This window comes from Rhinoderma darwinii, chromosome 3, assembly GCF_050947455.1.
Source record: "Rhinoderma darwinii isolate aRhiDar2 chromosome 3, aRhiDar2.hap1, whole genome shotgun sequence".
In the NCBI taxonomy this organism is placed as follows: Eukaryota; Metazoa; Chordata; class Amphibia; order Anura; family Rhinodermatidae; genus Rhinoderma; species Rhinoderma darwinii.
Genome location: NC_134689.1, coordinates 247,820,577 through 247,840,252, shown reverse-complemented (window position 1 = coordinate 247,840,252; position 19,676 = coordinate 247,820,577). Strand labels below are relative to the sequence as shown.

At 40.7% G+C, this 19,676-nt stretch overlaps 1 protein-coding gene across 1 annotated transcript in view; it reads left to right on the top strand.

Moving 5' to 3' along the window:
- Positions 1-19,474, top strand: part of IREB2 (iron responsive element binding protein 2) — a 95,970-nt gene extending 76,496 nt beyond the window's left edge. Inside the window, exons 17-23 of the mRNA XM_075857654.1 lie at positions 4,747-4,871; positions 4,993-5,097; positions 5,826-5,968; positions 6,095-6,242; positions 8,285-8,407; positions 12,941-13,126; positions 18,861-19,474. Of these exons, the coding sequence (XP_075713769.1) occupies positions 4,747-4,871; positions 4,993-5,097; positions 5,826-5,968; positions 6,095-6,242; positions 8,285-8,407; positions 12,941-13,126; positions 18,861-18,971 (941 nt within the window). The 3' untranslated portion in view covers positions 18,972-19,474. The remainder of the gene's footprint in view (positions 1-4,746; positions 4,872-4,992; positions 5,098-5,825; positions 5,969-6,094; positions 6,243-8,284; positions 8,408-12,940; positions 13,127-18,860) is intronic.
- Positions 19,475-19,676: the final 202 nt, after the last annotated feature.

The following is a 19,676-nucleotide window of genomic DNA, read 5'->3' as shown; positions in this document are numbered from 1 at the left end:
ATGGGGCTCTCTCAAATGCTGCTAGAAGAGCATTATGGCTCAAAATGTGGTCAGGAGATACGAAGTCCAAGAACAAATTGTGTTCTATCCCGTTTACAGGGTCTCTGATGTTCGGTCCTCTCCTCGATAACATGCTGGAGAGTGCGACAGATAGGAAAAAGGGGTTTCCTGAAGAGAAACCAAAAAAAAACCCCCTCAGTTTGGAAGATTTCGCCAACAGAGGGATACTACCTTACAGAACTACAGCGGGAAAGGGAAGTCCGGTCGCTGGAGTTACCCCAAAGGAAAAAGGGGTCGAGGATATCTCCTTAACCCAAATAATTCATTCCAGCCCTCAAAGCAATGACGCCAAGAGCATAGGAGGAAGACTCCTACAATTTTATCCCAAATGGTCGAAAATAACCCAGAACCCCTGGCTTCTAAAGATCATAGAAGGGTACAAAATAGAATTTTCCTCCGTTCCTCCGGAGAAATTTCTAATAACCCAGTACCAAGCAAAAGACCTTCATCAGATCCTTATCCAGGACGTCCAGAAACTACTCAAATTGAGAGCCATTTCTCCAGTTCCCCACAACGAAATATGCAAAGGCCACTATTCAAAAATCTTCTTAGTCAAAAAACCAAACGGTTCCTACAGGACAATAATCAACCTGAAGGTCCTAAACAAATGGGTGAAATATCGAAAATTCAAGATGGAGTCTATCAGATCAACGATTCCTCTAATAAGGGAAGAGGCATTAATGTGTACAATCTATTTAAAGGATGCGTATTATCACGTTCCTATCCACCCCGCGTACCAGAGATTCCTCAGATTCGCAATTCAGGACGGTCCTTCCATTCTCCACTTCCAGTTTGTCTGCCTCCCCTTCGGCATTTCCTCCGCCCCCAGAATTTTTACAAAAATTATGGCAGAGATCATGGCATTCATAAGAAGTCAAGGTATAGTAATTATCCCATATCTAGACGACTTCTTGTTGACAGCAGATACTCCGGCTATCTTAGTCAGTCATCGGTCACAGGTTCTTTCCCTACTACAGGAATTGGGATGGATAATCAACTTTCAGAAGTCGAGTCTTCCTCCCCAGAAACAGAAGGTCTTCTTAGGAGTACTGCTGGACTCCTTCCTTCAACATTCCTTCCTCCCAAGAGAGAAACAAATACTCCTACTGGCAGAAGTAAGGAAATTTTGGGGGAAAGACACCTGTTCCATAAGGGAATGTATGCGGATGTTGGGAATGATGACGTCTTGCATCCAATCTATTCCATGGAGCCAATTTCACTCCAGACCCTTACAGAATCTGATCTTGTCCCAGTGGGATCGAAAACAAAACTCCCTAAATTCAATTTTCCGAGACTGTGAAATCATCCCTCCTGTGGTGGCTCTGCACAAACAACATAGACAAGGGAGTCCCCTGGAGAACTTCTCCTTATGTAGTGATTACCACAGATGCCAGCAAACACGGCTGGGGGTCGGTAATCCAAGACAAGCACTTTCAGGGCACATGGCCTGTTCAAATGAAGATGATGTCCTCAAACTTCAAAGAACTAAGAGCCGTATGGGAGACACTTTTATAAGAGCTTCACCCACCATAAAAGGGAAGCATATAAGAATTTTATCGGACAACACGACAGCAGTGTCCTTTCTTCGCCATCAAGGGGGAACAAGACACACTCTTCTTCAGGCCCTCTCTACACAAATTTTCAGTTGGGCAGAAGAAAATGTCCTATCAGTCTCTGCAGTCCACCTAAAAGGCTCAGAGAACCTATCAGCAGATTTCCGGAGTCGGGAAAAAGTAGACCCTGGAGAATGGTCCCTAAACAGGGAAGTCTTTCTGTCCCTAACCCGAAATTGGGGTTATCCATAAATAGACCTGTTTGCCACGAGGAAAAACTGTCAAGTAGAGACCTTCTTCTCCCTAAATCTGAGACAACCCATTGGGAGTAGATGCATTGTCCCAACCCTGGGACATGGATCTGGCCTATGCCTTTCCTCCGTTTCCTCTAATACCAATGGTATTAAGAAAAATCCAGGAAGATTTGACAAAGCTCATCATTATTCTTCCCTATTGGCCAAAAAGAAGTTGGTTTCCAATCGTAAAATACCTAGCGTTGGAAGACCCACTCATGCTCCCAGTCAATGAGAATCTTCTCTCCCAGGGTCCCTTATTCTTTCAGGGAATAGAAACTCTGAAATTGTCAGCCTGGATCCTGAAAGGCAGATCTTGAGGAACCACGGTCTGTCAGATGAGGTACTATCTTATCAAGTCATAAAGAAGTTACCTCTAAAATCTATCAAAAAATTTTGAAGAAATTCTGTTCCTGGCATGGAAACCCAGGACCAGACCCCTTTTCTCCCAACATTGCGAAAATCCTAGATTTTTTACAATTGGGATTCAAGAAAGGGCTTAGCCCTAGTACCTTTTAAAAGTACAGATTTCAGCCTTAGGTAATTTTTTTAACACTCCTCTGGCTGAACATTGGTGGATCAGAAGATTCACCCAAGCGGTCTCTAAACTGAAACCTTCCCTAAAGAAATCCGTTCCTACCTGGGATTTGAATGTGGTGTTAACGACTCTTTGTGAGCCCCCCTTTGAGCCGCTTGACACAATTAGTATGCATTTTTTAACTCTAAAAGCTGCATTCTTAGTCGCTATTACTTCAGCAAGAAGGATTGGAGAAATCCAATCTCTGTCAATCATAGAACCGTACCTAAAAGTACAAGAGGATAAGATCATCCTAAAGCTGGACCCTTCCTTTATTCCAAAGGTATCTACTGCTTTCCATAGAGAACAAGAAATAATTCTACCTTCCTTTTATCCAGATCCCAAAAACCAACAAGAAGAAAAATTCCATTGCCTGGATGTCAGGCGAACAATTCTTCAGTATCTGGATAGAACCTCCTCCTGGAGGCAAGATAAAAATCTATTTGTCCTGTTTGGGGGAAAGAATGCCTCAAAAGGCTCTCTAGCGAGATGGGTAAAAACCACCATACAAGAAGCCTACAAGTCCCAAGGACTATGGGCCCCACAAGGCATCAGAGCCCATTCAACGAGGGCAGTTTCGGCATCCTGGGCAGAAAGAAGAGAAGCCTCTATGGACCAAATCTGCAGAGCTGCCACTTGGTCAAGCCATCATACGTTTTGCAAACATTATAGGCTCGATGTTCTGTCCGATACGGATTTAAGTTTTGAACGGAAAGTCCTTCAATCCATAGTCCCGCCCTGAGCATTATAATCTGGTATTGCTCCTGTAGTGCTGTCATGAGGGATGTACTGGAAAATAGCAATTAGACCTACCGGTAATTGTATTTCCAGGAATCCATCATGACACACCATTACATCCCTCCCTTATTGAATTCTGATTTGTGCATTTAACATGTCGTTATTATCCCTAGAAATAAAATAGGGTTGCATCCATCCTGGTGTAGTAATTGAAAAACACTGGCAAGTGGGTGGTGGGAGGGGCCTTTTAACCTCTCTGTCTTCCTGTCCCTACAGAGGTCAATAGGGCAACCTCCTGTAGTGCTGTCATGATGGATTCCTGGAAATACAATTACCGGTAGGTCTAATTGCTATTTTTGCCCTAGAAGTCGTTCTTGTACCCCCCACTTTGAACCTCTACGTGAGACATCTCTTTTGGTTCTTTCTTGGAAGGTGAAGTCTTTTGTTGCCCTTCCATCTGGAGTGTCTCAAAGTTAGCTGCCCTCTACTGCAAATCTTCTTCTTTTTTTTTTTTTTTTGTTCTGTACAAGGTGGCTTTACAGCCTATGCCGTTCTTTTTTCTGAAGCTGATCTCTGCCTTCCACATCAATCAAGACTTAGTTCATCGTTCCTTCTGTCCAGCTCGCTCCCTCCCATCTTTGGGAATGTTCACCTCACAGGCTCGATGGGCTGAGTGCTGTTCCTATTAATTGGCTGCTACCGAGTCCTGCCATCGGTCTGACTCTCTTCGTGATTTCTAAAGGTCTCACGCGAGGGTCTACATTCCTCAAAAGCTAACATTGCTCATTGGATTTATGTATTCACGGAAACCTACCAGTCCAAGGACAAGGTTCCTCCCTTTCAGATGACTGCCCATTCCACGTGGCCTCTCGGTGCATCCTGGGCAGTACGGCATCAAGTTCTCAAGTTTGCAGGGCTGCCATCTGAGCTTCGGCGCATACTTTTACCATATTCTACATCCTCTTATGCCAGGTTGTAAGACTTCTAGCTACTCTGCGCTAGGTGAGTTGAATGGCTGGTCTTTTTATTTCCCACCCTCTGGGACTGCTTTAGGACGTCCCAAGGTGCTGTGTTGCCTCCAATGAAATTAACGAGAATTAGAATTTTGTACTTACCTTTTTCTCGTTGGACTAATTGAGGGACACAGATCCCACCTTCGTGGTTCCTCCTGGACCTGGGCTTTATGGTTGCTTGGTTCAGTTTTAACCCGGGACCGGGATATACATGTCTGCTCCATATGGGCTTTCTTTTCTTCTCCTACTGCTTTTCTACAAACAGATTATCTAAGTGCCTGTGGGAGAGGTATAGCCTGCGTAGGAGGAGCCAAAAGTTTTTGGTTTTTTTTCTTTTTACCTAGTCTGCAGGGTCATATAACAAAAAGCTGTGTCCCCCTATGAATCCAATAAAAGAAGGATTTTACAGTGAGTACAAGAATCTAATTTTTGTTTTCACCTATATATCTTCCTTTTTTTTTTTTTTTTTAGTTTTATGTCATATCTGAATTTATTAATTTTGTATTTTTCAGGGGTGAATGCTCATGGGGAGAATGTCTTCCTACGGGACATTTGGCCCAGCCGGGAAGAGGTTTTACAAGTGGAAGAGAATCTTATTATACCGTCCATGTTCAAAGAGCTGAAAATGAAGATAGAGGTACGTAAAATGCATCTTATACCTAACTTACTCTTAACAAGCAGTATGTCCGTTTGCCACATATGTTATATTTTGGCATTCCCAAACTATCCGGTAATAATTTTTTATTTTCTTTGTAAAGAAGCAAAATACAAGGTGGAACCTTTTGGAGTCGCCTGAAAACACTTTATTCCCTTGGGATCTTAGATCCACCTACATCCGAAGTCCCCCTTTTTTCAACAGACTGGTAGGTAAAACACCCATTTATGTACTTGATTCTCCATCCAAACGTTGATTTCCCTTTTATGAAAACCATTCTGACACCTTTTTTTAGTTCCATTTTCACAGTGTGTAGCAATGTGCTTCTCAGCCTGATGAGTGCTGGTTTTACACGCATGCTTAGTCACTTTCCCCACAGCCAGTTCTCTGTTCACTGTTGAGCAGCCAATAGATTTGCTTTCTGCCATGCTTGTCAGGGAAGGGGCAGAGCCTCTGCAGTAGCATGGCAGTATAGCTGAGGAGACTCCTCAGCTTGTTAGGACTGTAAGGCGTGGCATCCTGACCGCTGAAATGAACCCGGCACATGCCCACTCAATCTTTGTTTTATTTCACTATATATTTATTGGTCTCTAAGGGAGTGGATGCTGTGTATGTCACACAGTATATAAATTCACTACTAAGGGGGCAGCAAAAACAAAATGAGAATTGTTTTTATATTCTAGGAACACTGCAAATTATTTTAAAACTGCTATTTACAGCATTTCTGGTCTTTTGGTATGAAAATTATTCATTGGATGACCCCTAACCACATGTGTTTTCAGTTATAACAGGTTTTTCTCATATTTCACTGATTTAATATGTAAATTGATTAACATTTTGTTTGGTTTTTTTTTTGTTTTTTTTTTCGTGACCATGCTTTATATTTTGCTATACCATTGAATAAAAATCTTATTTTTGTTATTCCGTTCATTTTAGGACAAAGTCCCAGCACCCCTGTCAGCGATTGAACGAGCCTATGTATTGCTTTATTTGGGGGATTGCGTCACTACTGACCACATTTCACCTGCGGGAAGCATCTCCCGTACAAGTCCTGCTGCCAAGTATTTGATTCACAAAAAGTATGTTTTCAACATTTACATTCTGTATGCAACCACCCACCTACCCATCTCAGTCTCTTGCATTTTTCCATTTCCAGTTTCTCCATTTTTGTGTAATATGATGGAATCTTTTTTTCCCCCATGCAGTTTAGCTCCAAGGGAGTTTAATTCATATGGGGCTCGCAGAGGCAATGATGCTGTAATGACTAGAGGAACATTCGCTAACATGAAACTTTTTAACAAGCTCATTGGAAAAACTTGCCCAAAAACTATCCATTTTCCATCAGGACAGATGGTAAGTATTTAAAGTACTTTTGAGGATGTTATTCCAGTTTAGCTAGTTTCAAAATGTGGAGAACCTCCACTTAGGCTATGTTCACATGTTTTTGGCGGGAAAAGTGTCTATAGACCCGACGTATGCCAGTAGTTAGAATTTTTTTTGCACTGCATAGAAAAGCACACCCTGTCACTGCAAAAATAAAGTATACCGTGCGATATAAGTCCATTTTATATATAAATATATTTTTTTTCATGGGAGCCTATGGATGACATGAACTGTATAGCATACAGTTTCATACTTCAGGGATTTACGATCATAAGTCAGGAAAGTTTCCGAGGGTATACGCTGAACCTAAATATTATTGATATAAACAGAGACTGACTGTTGAATGAAACTTTGTGAAATCTTTATACTTGTAGATTCCTAACAAACATATTTTACCCAGATCAGTTCCTTTAAAGGGGTTGTCTCCTATCTGACAACTGATGACCTATCCACCGGATAGATCATAAGTACATGATCTGTGGCGGTCCGACACAGGGATCCCACACCAATCTGCCGCTCTGGCTCCCTGCGGTTACTGGAAGTCCATGCTGCAAGCGGATTGCTCCGGTCATGGAATAGCAGCCGAGCTGCAGTACTGCAGCTCTGCTCCTACTCAAGTGATTAAGAGCAGATAGGAAGTACGTCCGCTAATCAATGTATGGAGCCAACTGCTTCTGGCTCTGTACATTGCATACTGTGTAATGACATCCGTATCCCGCAGGCAACTGGAGCAGCTGGTCAGTGCGAGGTCTGGGTGTCGGTGGATAGGTCATCAGCTGTCCGGTAGTGGACAAACTCTTTAGAGGAGTTTTCCGAATACTGACATTTATATTAATAGTTACATAACCTGTCATGTTTCAAAACTATTTTTATGCAGGGTTCCCTAATAGATAAACGCTTCGAGCGATCTAAAGATATAGCAGGAAATAAATTTGCACAGAATGTTGGACCTAACAATGTCCTAAAACCTGAAGATTCATTTTAATGGCCAATTGTCCTCGCCCTTGGGGTATGAACACAGTGTAAACAATGCAGATTTTCCACAACTGATTAATTGCAGAAAATCCACAGTGTATTACAGTAGCAGCAGTGTGGGTGAGATTTCAACAAGTCTCGACCCCAACCCATCATAAAAGAGCCGCCGAAAAATCGCACATAAATTGACCTGTGGTGCGGTTTCTTCAACCGCAGCATGTCCATTAATGCTGTGGAATCGCAGCTCTTCTGTTGTGGGTTTTCCCCACTGAATTTAATGGGGTGCTTAAACCCACAACAAAGTGGTGTGTATTGCGACATTTGTGGCGGAATCACAGTGATTCCGCCGCAAAAATCCCAAGTAAGAAAAAAAATAAACAAACTTATACTTACCCAGAGTTCCCTGCACCTTCTCCAGTCAGGCCTCCTGGGATGACGTTTCATCCCATGTGACCGCTGCAGCGGTCATATGGGATGAAATGTCATCCCAAGAGGCCGGACTGTGCGCAAAGAGGGAGGGGGTAGGTATGAGCTACGCAGCGGAAATTCCACCGGAAAAACGCAGTTTATTTTATCTTTTTATTTTTTTTATTTTTTTTTCGGACGGCATTCCCTGCGGTGTTCAGCCCTGAACACGCTATGTTCCTACCATTAACCCCTTCCCGACATATGACATAGTTACGTCCTAGCTGGGTAGGGGAAGTATGGAGGGGGCTCACGGATCGCGTGGGGGCGATGGTTGCTATGGCTGCCTGGGGGCCTAATGAAGGACCCCAAGTCCGCCATCTTTGTACACCTATTAAGCCCATCTACGTTTCAGTCCTCTCACAGGACCTTTTTCAAGCTTGAAAAAGGTCCTGTGAGGACTGAAACTTAGCTTATCCTTTGAAACATGGAACAATAAACCACATTTTTGTTTGACATCAACCTATATATATATATATATATATATATATATATATATGTAGAGATATAGTGACTTGTAGAGCAGGAGATAAATTGATATATGATCTGCGAATTGCACTTTTTTTTCCTAGATGGATGTATTTGAAGCCTCAGAATTATATCAGAAATCTGATATCCCGCTTATTATTATAGCTGGTAAAAAATATGGATCGGGTAACTCAAGAGATTGGGCAGCCAAGGGACCATTCCTGCTGGTATGTTTTTCTCTTGTTTGTGTGTTGATACAGTACATTAATCTTAAGTGTTTTTTGGCAGTAATGACAGTAGAAGCATCAAGAGCAGAAGTCATCTGGATATTTACTAAAGAAAAATGTAATTTCCCCCTGCTGTGTACGGTTGACTAGTTGTGTTTTAGTTTTTTTTTTATATATATATATATATATATATATATATATATATATATATATATATATCTAGCTCATTCTTAAAGCGTACCTGAATTTTCATCAAAAAGTTCAAAATCCTCATGCTCCTGGGTCCCCAATGATGTTCCTCCCACATTTCAGTGCGTTCTACTAATCTCTATATAAACAGCCAGTTCGTTGCTCCTTGGGCCTGTTTACATTTTCTTCTTAGTAATGTAATTGTGCAGTAGCGGCTTGTGTCTATCTTTATGGCTATTTTTGTTTCCTTTCTTGTTTTTTAATCTATTTCATACATGCCTTCCTTTTCCTCTCCAGTGTATCGTTCTTATGATCTGTTCTTAATATCTATAATATCATCGCTAAATGGCATTGTTTTGCAAGAAAAAAAAATGTATGTATGAAACAGATTAGCAAACAAGAACGCTGGCTTGCTGAAATGTAAAACGGCTATAACAAAGCAGACGGAGGCACCAGCAGCTACTGGTTGTTTGTCTCTAGGTACATGGAAGAGGAGAATAGAGTTTGTATGACAACCAGAGGTGGGCAGCAGATTATAGGAAGGGAGACCCCTATTGCAGTTACTACATACAGACTTTGCAAGGATAAAAAAACTTTAACCTAAAACAGTCATTTGAAGTTTATGGAAAGCGATTAAAAAAACGGATGCATCTGTATTTCATCCATATCCGTTTTTCAAAATGTCTGAATCATGTAGCACAATTTCTTTCCTAGGAGACAGTCCATCAGTAGTACTGATGCACTATCATGCATAATTCCTCTATTGCATATGCGTATTACGGATTTTTATCAATACGCTCATGTGAAAGAGAGAGCAGCAGGGAGGAGGTTGAGGTTGTACATGGCAGGTCAGTGTGTGGAGAGGAAGGAAAGCATAAACCCCTTAATGACTAATCTATTTTTTACGTTTTTCCATCGTCTCATTCAAAGAGCTCTAACTTTTTTTTATTTATCTTTGCGTCGACATAGCTGTAAAAGGTCTTGTTTTTTGCGGGACAAGTTGTAATTTTTAATAGCACCATTTTGGGGTACATAGAATTTATGGATTAACTCTTAACTTTTTTTTTGGGGTGGGGGAATAGAAAATAAACCTGCAATTTTGCCACACTTTTTTGCGTCCTAAATTTATGTCCGTTTACTGTGTGATATAAATAACAAAATTATTTATTATTATTTAGCGGGTTGCTGCGATTGCAACGATACCAAATTTATATAGATTTTGAATGGTTTTTCGAATATTACACAGTAAAAACACATTTTTTTTCGAAATTATTTGTTTTTGTGTCTCCAGATTTTAAAAGCCATAACTTTTTCGCTGATGCAGTTGTATGAGGGCTTTTTTTTTGCGAGAAGACTTGTAGTTTTCATTGGTACCATTTTGGAGTATATGTGACTTTTTGATCACTTTTTAGCACATATATTTTTTTAAGGCCGAATTAAAAAAAGAACAGCAATTTTTGCATTGTTTTTTTATTTGATTTTTTTACGCTGTTCTTTGTGTGGGTTAAATTATGTAATAACTTTATAGCTGGGGTTTTTACGGACGCGGCAATACCAAATATGTGTAACTTTTTTACTTATGTTTTTAAATAATTAAAGCAGATTGTAAAGGGGGGGGGGGGTGGGAGTGTTTTTTTCACTTTTACCTAGCAGGAATACACTACAGGCAGACCTGCGGGCCTTCATTAGGCCCCCGGCTGCGATCGGAGACAGACAATCGGCGATCTTATAGCCGGTTGGATGAGAGGGAGCTCCCTTCCTCTCTCCAAAACAACTCTGATGCTGCGCTCACTATTGAGCACCGCATATGAGGGGTTAAATGGGTGAGATCGATACGAATATCGATCTTACCCGTTAGAGCAGGCATGCCTACCTCTGATAACTGAGAGCAGGGAGATTTAACTGCTCCCTGCTCTGTTTATTCCGATGCAGCGCTGTAAAAAGGCTATTCTATCAAAATAAAGCCAGTTCGTGGCTGCCGTAAAAACACCATGGGGCGGTCACTAACTGGTTAGTGTTCAGGGTAGGACAGATAACGCAAGCAGAACTGTATCAGAGTGTAGATAGGGTGGAGAGCGGGGAGAGTCACACAGGTTGTGCATTGGAAGGAAGGAGGAGATCACACAATCCTTAGCATCAATGTCATTGTATGCATAGCAGAGAGGAGATTATATAGGTGCTGTTTCAAAAGAAGAAAGCAGCACAGGGATAAAGCTGTGCTGACACATGAGAGCTAGTGAAGGCACCAGCATTCTGGACACACACCACTCACATACAACATGTATTACTGGGAGGGATATTCCCACAGGCGAAAAGTCTGAAACTAGGAGCAGATCGCAAAACTGAAAATAAATTAAGAATGAATGCAGATTGCAACCTGAAACTTTTTTTAAACTCCAGGTAACCACGTACATATGTTTAAAATCTTTTTTCCGTATCAAAGGAGTCCATAGCCTTTAAGTTTCTGTTCTCAATAGTGTCATGGCTTCCATTTATAACAGAGCTATTCTAGCTATACCGGATCCATCCTGATGATGAATTCTTACTGACAGACCCTACTATAAAAGTCAATAGTTGGGCTCAAAGTTCTGGTATTTTTGACAGCAAGAACAGCACTGCAGACTGCATTACTTTTGCTTTTACAAATACTAGAAATCCTGACTGGCAAGAACGCCAATGTGAACAGCGCTTTACACAGCTGGATTAATACGCTGCTCCTATGTGTAGGCAGGAAATCACAAACCTTGTTTTAGCTTTCCTGAAAATATTTATTCACTAAAATATGTATGCGCCAAATTTTGCTGCCGCATGAATTGATCGCATTGATTGGATTACATCTTTTTGGCTTAAACCCGATCGTGCAAATGGGCATACCGTTACATCCTAATTACGGTCCTAATCCTACGCCCAGTGGATGGCATGGGCATAGGAGCTGTGACCGCTCTATCCGCAGTGGGTGCCGGCTGTAATATACATCAGACGTCGTTGATTAAAGTTGCCTCGTATTCTGCCAATTTAACCCCTTAGATGCCATGGTCCATGACTACCGCGGAATCTAAGTGCCTACAGAGGGAGGGGGCTCCCTGTGTCACCTCATCAGTGCCCCGTGACACTATCACGGGTGCTGATGGTTTGCTTTGGCAACCGGGTGGCCTAGTGCCCACCCCCCCCCACATGCTTGTCATGACTAGATGCCTATTAGGCCATGCCAAAGGCACAGCCTAATTGCCGGTCACTTTTACACTGACCGGCAATAATGAATATACCACCGCATTATATAAGTGATCAGTAGATCGCATTTTAAAGTCCCTTAGTAGGACTAAAAAAAACTAGCTAATAACAGTTAAGTAAAGTTTATTAGGGAAATAAAAACGAGAAAAGATGAAAAATGAGCCCACATACAGCTACAATAATGACGGATTAATAAGGGTTATGGCTATTGGAATGTGGTGACTACTTGTAATTTGCTATTGTGCAAAATTAGTAAAACCTAAAATAACTATGCATATTTGGTGTGGCCATAATCGCACTGACACACAAAGAAAGGTAACAATTATTCATGCCGCACGGGAAATGGCGTAAATTCAAAACGCAAAGAACTTTGGAGGAATTTCTCTTTGTTATATGTACCCTGAAATGGTGCTATTTAAAAATCACTTGTCTCGCAAAAAACAATCCCTCATATATCTCTGTTATTGATGTGCAAAAGTTGTAAAGCAAAAAAAACTATAAATTTGGTATTGCTGTAACCGTAATCACCTGCAGAATAAAGTCAACATGTCGTTTTTACTGCAAGTTAAACGCCGTAAAAACAAAACCAAAAATACTATGCTGCAATTGCGGTTTTGTTTTTTTTTGTTTTTTTTCATGTCCCAACATTTTTAAAAAAATTCTCTGGGAGTAAAAAAAAATAATTTTCTATCAGCGGATCAGGCTAAGTTAGAGCATTTACCAATGTGAAGTCTATATTAATCTTTACCCTTATCACCACAGCAATATTGCCTTGGGTAAAGCTTGTCCATATGGTTCATGTCCAGTCCCTGGTTCTGTGTGGTTTAGTTTGTCACTAGAACAAAACAACAAACCTTTCCATTGGCACCTCGTAGACTAACTATTGCAATAAGGAGACCAATATTTGATACCCTGCTATTTATATTCACCTTGGATATTTCAGGTCAAGTCTGGAGATTTCTGAATATGTACATTTATTGTTCCGCCACAAGGCAGGAGAAAAGTTGCTTATGAAATTAATAAATGCCAGTAATGGGTTTACTGAAAGTTTGTGTACCTTTTTGTGAGTAGACTAAATATTCATCATATTTTTTCATGACTATTTGCCAACAGGGTGTTCGGGCTGTGATAGCTGAAAGTTATGAGAAGATTCATAAGGATCAGTTAGTGGGCATTGGCATTGCACCTCTTCAGTTTTTCCCTGGAGAAAATGCAGAATCACTTAGCCTTTCAGGAAAAGAGCAGTATTCTATATCTATCCCTGACAAGCTAGCTCCTGGAGAAAGTCTGGAAGTCAAGGTAAGATTCATTACACACTGGTTAATGTACCAATACCTAACAATGTGTCCATGTTATGACTCTTATAAAAACATTTCAGGCAGATTAACTTATTTTAAAAGACTCTTTAGCGTACATAAAAAAATATATATATATATATTGCTCCTGTGTTGACATACTGCCTGAAGTTACAAAGCCAAATCCTGAGGCTGTGCCACTGCCAGGGTCTGACACTATTTGCTATTCTGGTTTCTGGCAGGTGCAGCGTTATGATGGAGTCCTTACATAGAGCCAAATTACCATCTACAAAAATGTCCACAAATGAATACACACTTTTTCCACTATTTCAGCCTGTTGTATATAAATAATAAATGCAGATGTGACTGTAAGGCCATGTTCACACTGAGTTTTTCGGCATGTTTTTTGACGCGAAAACTGTCAAGAACAGCGGCCGAGAACGCCACCCATTGATTCCAATGGGAGGCAGAGGTGTGGGTTTTTTTTTTCCCACGAGTGGAGAAAAAGGCACGCGGGGAAAAAAAGCGACATGACCTATCCGGAGGCGTTTCTCGCCTCATAAAAACCCCATTGAAATCAATGGGAGACAGGGGGAAAAAAAAACGCAGCGAACGTGTTTTTTACACGTGTGTTTTTTACACGTGTGTTTTGGGGAAAAAAAACCTCTTGCGGTTTTCTCCTTTGCCTGTTGAAGAGGTAAAAAAAAAAAAAAAGCCTCAAATGCGCGTGGTGCAAAAAACCAGAGCTGATTTTTCCAGGCAGATTATTCTGCCTGCAAAAAAACTCTGTGTGAACTAAAGCTAATCCATCCAAGATCTTCATTATAACCGGGTGGAAGTCAGAGCAGGATATCTGGTCTTCAAAAGCTCTCTTTTATATACTCAAGTTCTATATTCCAATAATTTTTATTAAAGGTTTTCAAAAAGAACAAGCGATACACCAAACTGTACATTCAACATCAGGGGCACCAAGCCCCAAATAACAGGCAATATCAAACATAAATGTACAGGCTATTACAACAGTTCAAATGAATTAAACGAGAGAGAGAGAGGGGGAGGGAAGTGAATGTCAAATGTATCTCAGGTGATGTGGACCTAAGAGATCGTCCCAAGATAACTAAGCCATGGTTGCCAAACCTTAGATCCTCTTTGAGACCATACAGTGTAAACAGTCATTGACCAATCCAAGTCAATTTAGTCTTAACCAAGTGAAGAAAAATAACAGTACTTTTCCGTGATGTAGCTATAGCAATTTTGGCTGCCCAGAATAGGAAGGAAACAAATTTGTGCGCGGCTTTAGATAAGCCTTGGATGGTCTCATTAAATAAAGCTTGCGATGGAGAGCGTTTCAAATTAATCTGAGTCATAGAAAACAACATATTAAAAATTTGTCTCCAATCCCACCATATATGTAATGGGTCTCCCACATTTCCACAATGTCTAAAACAGTAAGATGAGGATGTAGGGAACATCTTGGCCAGTCTAGAGGTAACCAGATACCATTGTTAAAAAACTTTATTTCGCTTCAACCAGCGAAACATTAATGAACGTTTTTTCAGTATGATCCACCATATCTTGCCATTCCCTAACCGAAAAGGATTTATGCAAGTCACTCTCCCACATAGACATATATGATGGTTTGTCCGACGGGGATATCAAATATAAGTAAATAGTAGACAGTAGGTGACTGCCACCAGAATTGTTCAGACACACATTGTCGGATCTTAAAAGCACGTCTGAATTTGAAAACGTTTTAAATAAAGACATAAAAGGATGTATCTGGTGAAAGCGGAAAATCTCAGAGTCTGGAATTTGATATATAGAATGGTAAAAATGACACGGTTGTATGCCTAATCTATTACGAAAGTGTCCAATACAGTAGAGATTCTTGTCTAACCACAATTTGAACGCCGAAGTCTAGAAGCAAAGTTAGGATTAGAAAACAATCTAGCTAATGGCGTGTGCGGACACTAGAGCTGAAATCTATGGTTCAACCGATCCCACAGCGCCAATGAAGAAGAGAGGAGTGGGCACTGAACAGGCGGTCCTTGATTGGGTTTCAACCACATCAACAGGTTGACTGGAATGTCAGGAGTAGCTGCCTGCTCAATGGGTATCCAGTGTGCTTGGTTACAGACTATATGGAGTGAAACCAGGGGGGGGGGTCAGGCGAGCAGCATATGTGGTGAGATTCGGGAAACCCAGTCCCCCAGATACTTTAGCAGCGTATAGGGTACTCTGAGAAACTCTACAATGTTTAGGGCCCCATACAAATGACAGTATATGTTTCTGGAGGTCTTGTAAATAGGATGTAGGAACATCTGTTGGTAAGGTACGGAAAAAATATAGGATTCTAGGAAGAACCGTCGCTTTTATGGCCGCTATTCTGCCAAACCAAGAAAGAGGCATAAAGACCCAGTGAATCGGATCTGTTTTCAATTTTTGCTTTAATGAGAGGAAGTTTGCGTTAAACAGGGTAGTATACCTAGGTATGAGATTTTGTCTTCCCTCCATCTCAGTTCAAATTTAAGTTGAATCAACTTGGCCGTTGGTTGTGGTATATTAATGTTCAGCACCTCTGACTTGTCATGGTTAAAGAGGCTCGTTCACCAGATTATAAGTGCCCTATCTCCTACATAATCTGATCGGCGCTGTAATGTAGATAACAGCAGTGGTTTTTATTTTGAAAAACGATCATTTTTGAGCAAGTTATGAGCTAGTTTAGATTTATGCTAATTCATTTCTGAATGCCCAACTGGGTGTGTTTTTACTTTGGTCAGCATCTTGCACTTCTCTCTACAACGCCCACTTGGTCAAAAGTCAAACACGCCCAGTTGGTTATTAAGAAACTAATTAGCATAAATCTAAAATTGCTCATAACTTGCTCAAAAATGATAGTTTTTCAAAATAAAAAACACTTATCTACATTACAGCGCCGATCACATTATGTAGGAGATAGGGCACTTATAATTTGGTGACAGCCTTTTTAACTTTGAGACCTGAAATTTTCGAAAACTGATCGAATACATGATATAGATTTGGGAGCGATGTAAGGAGAGAAGATAACACCAACAAGATCTCATCTGCATATAATGCATGCTTATGAATCTGACCTCCCACCTCAACCCACTTGATGTCCTTATTCATCCTGATCAGGTGGGCCAAGTGCTCAATGGCCAATACAAAGAGAATAGGGGAGAGAGTACACCCCTGTCCTCATCCCACGGGCTATGGGGATGCGATAAGATATTACCTGGGCATATGCGGTCGAATTTAGACTCCTTTAGAGAGACACATTTATTGCCAAACCCCCACCGCTGAAGAACAAAAAACAAATAGTCCCAAGTCAAGTAATCAAAGGCTTTGTGTAGGTTTAACGAAACACAACGCTCCTGTTTTCCGCGAGCTGTCCCAGTGTGAACGAACAAGGGATATAAGATCAATGATTCTTCTAGTCTGATCAACCGCCTGTCTGTTTGGTACAAAACCCACCTGGTTAGGATGACCATACTGCTCCAAGAAAGCATTAATCCTTGTGCCCAAAATTTTAGTTTAATCTTTTCATATCGACATTAATAAGCGTAATGGGCCTATAATTCTGATCAGAGGAGGGGTCTTTACCTGGTTTTGGAATCACTGAAATATAAGCCTTGAGTGCTTTGGGGCCAGGAGACCCTTCATCTCTTAAAGGGTAAAATAAAAGGTGACCAAATGGGTAGCCAGAACATCAGCAAATTTCTTATTATATAAATTGGAGTACCGGTCCGGGCCTGGGGATTTAGCAGGTTTAAGACACTTAATAGCTATCAGGACTTCCTGTAGAGAGATGGAGGCCTCGAGACAATCTTTATGGGGTTCGGCTATTGTTGGTAAGGAGATATCGTTAAACAAGGTTTTAGCCCTCAAATTATCAAACTGGGGAGGAGGCTTATATAAAGAGGAATAGAAGGGGGGAAAAAAGCAGTTAAGAACTTCTTTAGGCTGTTGTGTTATATTACCATTTGCCAATCGTAGTTTATGGACCATGAAATTACAAGATAAAGGAGCAAGCTTTCGAGCCAGAACAATACCTGGTTTGTCACTTTGGGCAAAAAAATTCTGTACTGCGAACATCTAAGGTGACGTTGAGCAATCGTAGTAAGGCACAAGTTATGTTCTGTACGGGCCTCCTCAATTTTAGGTCGGACATCTAATCTAGTATCTGATTTTTTTGCTTTTGTATCAGGGCTAAGTAGGCCGCTTCCTTTTCTTTGAGAGTTGTATCTCTAGATCTCATTATTTGTGAGGCTTATTGAATAAGTTTCCCCCTAAGGGTAGCCTTAATAGCTGAAAAGTATCAGCTGCACAATTAGTTTGGAAATAGTCTTCAAGTTCAGTCAATTATATCTGGGGATTAGTCAGGAGGGATTCGTTCAAGCGTCATGAACAAGACCGAGGCCTGAGCCAAAAACCGTCCAGTGTGAACAGAACTAAATCGTGATCTGATTACGCGAGGGTGTATTTTAGCGCGAAGAAGGCCATTTAAAAGTTGAGATGGAAGGAAGAGGTGATCTATGCAAGAGTAGGATGAGTGGGCATGGGAATAGAAAGCATAATCCCTGGTAGTGAGGTTAGTGGATCTCCAGGCGTCCACAAAGTCATGAGAATGCAAGAGTTCAGCTAATTTTAGGCCCTGTTTAGAAGGAGGGACCTGTAACAGGTTTATCTTGGCGATGGTCAAGTGCCACGTTGGAGCCACCACCCAAGAATACTCTTACCGATTAAAATGTGGAAGTCATTTCCTAAACCTTGAGTAAAAGAATACCATCTGACCTTCATTTGGCGCATAGTAGGAAACAAATGTGACCTGGGTATCTTGAAGTGTACCATTTACAAGCAAATACCGGCCCTCCGGGTCTGCCACCGTGGTTTTAAGTGTGAAAGGAAGGTTTAGTCTAAAAAATTCCCACGCATCCCTTTTCCGCAGCCACTGCCAGATAATACAAAGGAAAATGGTTATGCATAAATTTAGGACAAGAATTTGTGGAGAAATGCAATTCCTGGAGAAATAGAATATCACAGTGCAAGGACTTACACTGTTTCACAAACTATGCGTTTCAAAAGTGAGTGATCATTTTAAATGAAGGCGGAGTCAGCCATGAGACGTTTGATCACAGAAGACTTAAAACCTAACATTTGACCATAACAGGAAGGGGACAGGAGAGAAAAGGAGGAAGAGAAAATAGCAAAAAATAGTAACTAGGTTTATATAGAAATGTAGAACAAAATAGCCTCAAGTTTTGGGCATGTAACTTCAAGTGACTATTCTTTAGTATACAAGTGAGATTAAAAAAAGTGAAATATTTTATTTAACGCACACTAAAGAGCTTTTTAGGGTGCAGTCACGTGGCAGATTTTATTGCAGAAATTTTAATTTCACTCATCTGAATGGGGTTGTTTCTGCAGAAGGTGTATGGATTTTTGAAAGTTTGCTGATGTATGGAACTGATTTTCAGCTGCAGAAATTTCTGCAACAAAATCTGCCGTGTGACTGCAACCTTATACATTTCTGGAAGGTCTCCTTTTAAAGTCTGTAGGTTTTGGTCTGTTATTAATAAACCCTTTAGCCCAAAAAATCTATTATAGCTAATATTGTCCTTTTATGAGAGATGTCGTGCAACTTTTTCTGACTATCGGTATTAGTAGACCGATTTACACTTCATATTTAACCATAAATTCTTTGTTCATTTTACTTCCAGACAAGCACCGGAAAAATATTCCATGTGATTGCAGCCTTCAATAATGAAGCCGAAATCTCGTTCTACAAGCACGGAGGAATATTAAGCTATGTGGCTCGGAAATACGTATAGTACGGTCTGCAAAGAGAAACCATGAACTCTCTCAGATTGTACAAATGCTTCCTGTGTGCTTGTACTTTTCTTGCCTCCTTAAAGACTCTGGTTGGTGGAAAAAATTAGTCACTGAAGCCTTTTCTAGCACTTTCAATAGAAGACTGGTGCTATGGGCATGCCTTCCTAAGTCCCAACAAGGGACTACCTACAATCATCACAATTTCTTCTTGCATACTCATTTGCAAGTAGAGTTTGACTTCTCCTTTTAGCCTTGTGCACAGTTTTGCTCTTGAGTCCCACAACTGCTATTTCATGGACTTCCAGTAGCAGTATTATTGAATGAGCGATACCATTTTATTTAAAAAACAAAACAAAAACAAAAAAACAGAAAAAAAAAATATTCTTCCATTTGTTGAGCGCTATGTCTTCATCCTGGTATGGAAAGGAAGACACTTGCTTTTGGTTGTGATTAACAACGGATTCATTGAGTATGTTCTGAAATAAAGATGCCTAAATCCTCATTTTTTATTTTTTCTTACTGAAATTTGAAACCCCGTTCTTCCTTAGGATTTGAAGGGGTTTTCCCTTTTCATTATCACCTATCCTCAGGATAGGTAGTAAAGTTCTGATCGGTGGGGGTGCCATCTACGTCAGCCCCATAGAAATGTATGGAGCGGCGGCAGAGCGTGCGCACTAACACTCCATTCCTGTGAGGCTACCTGA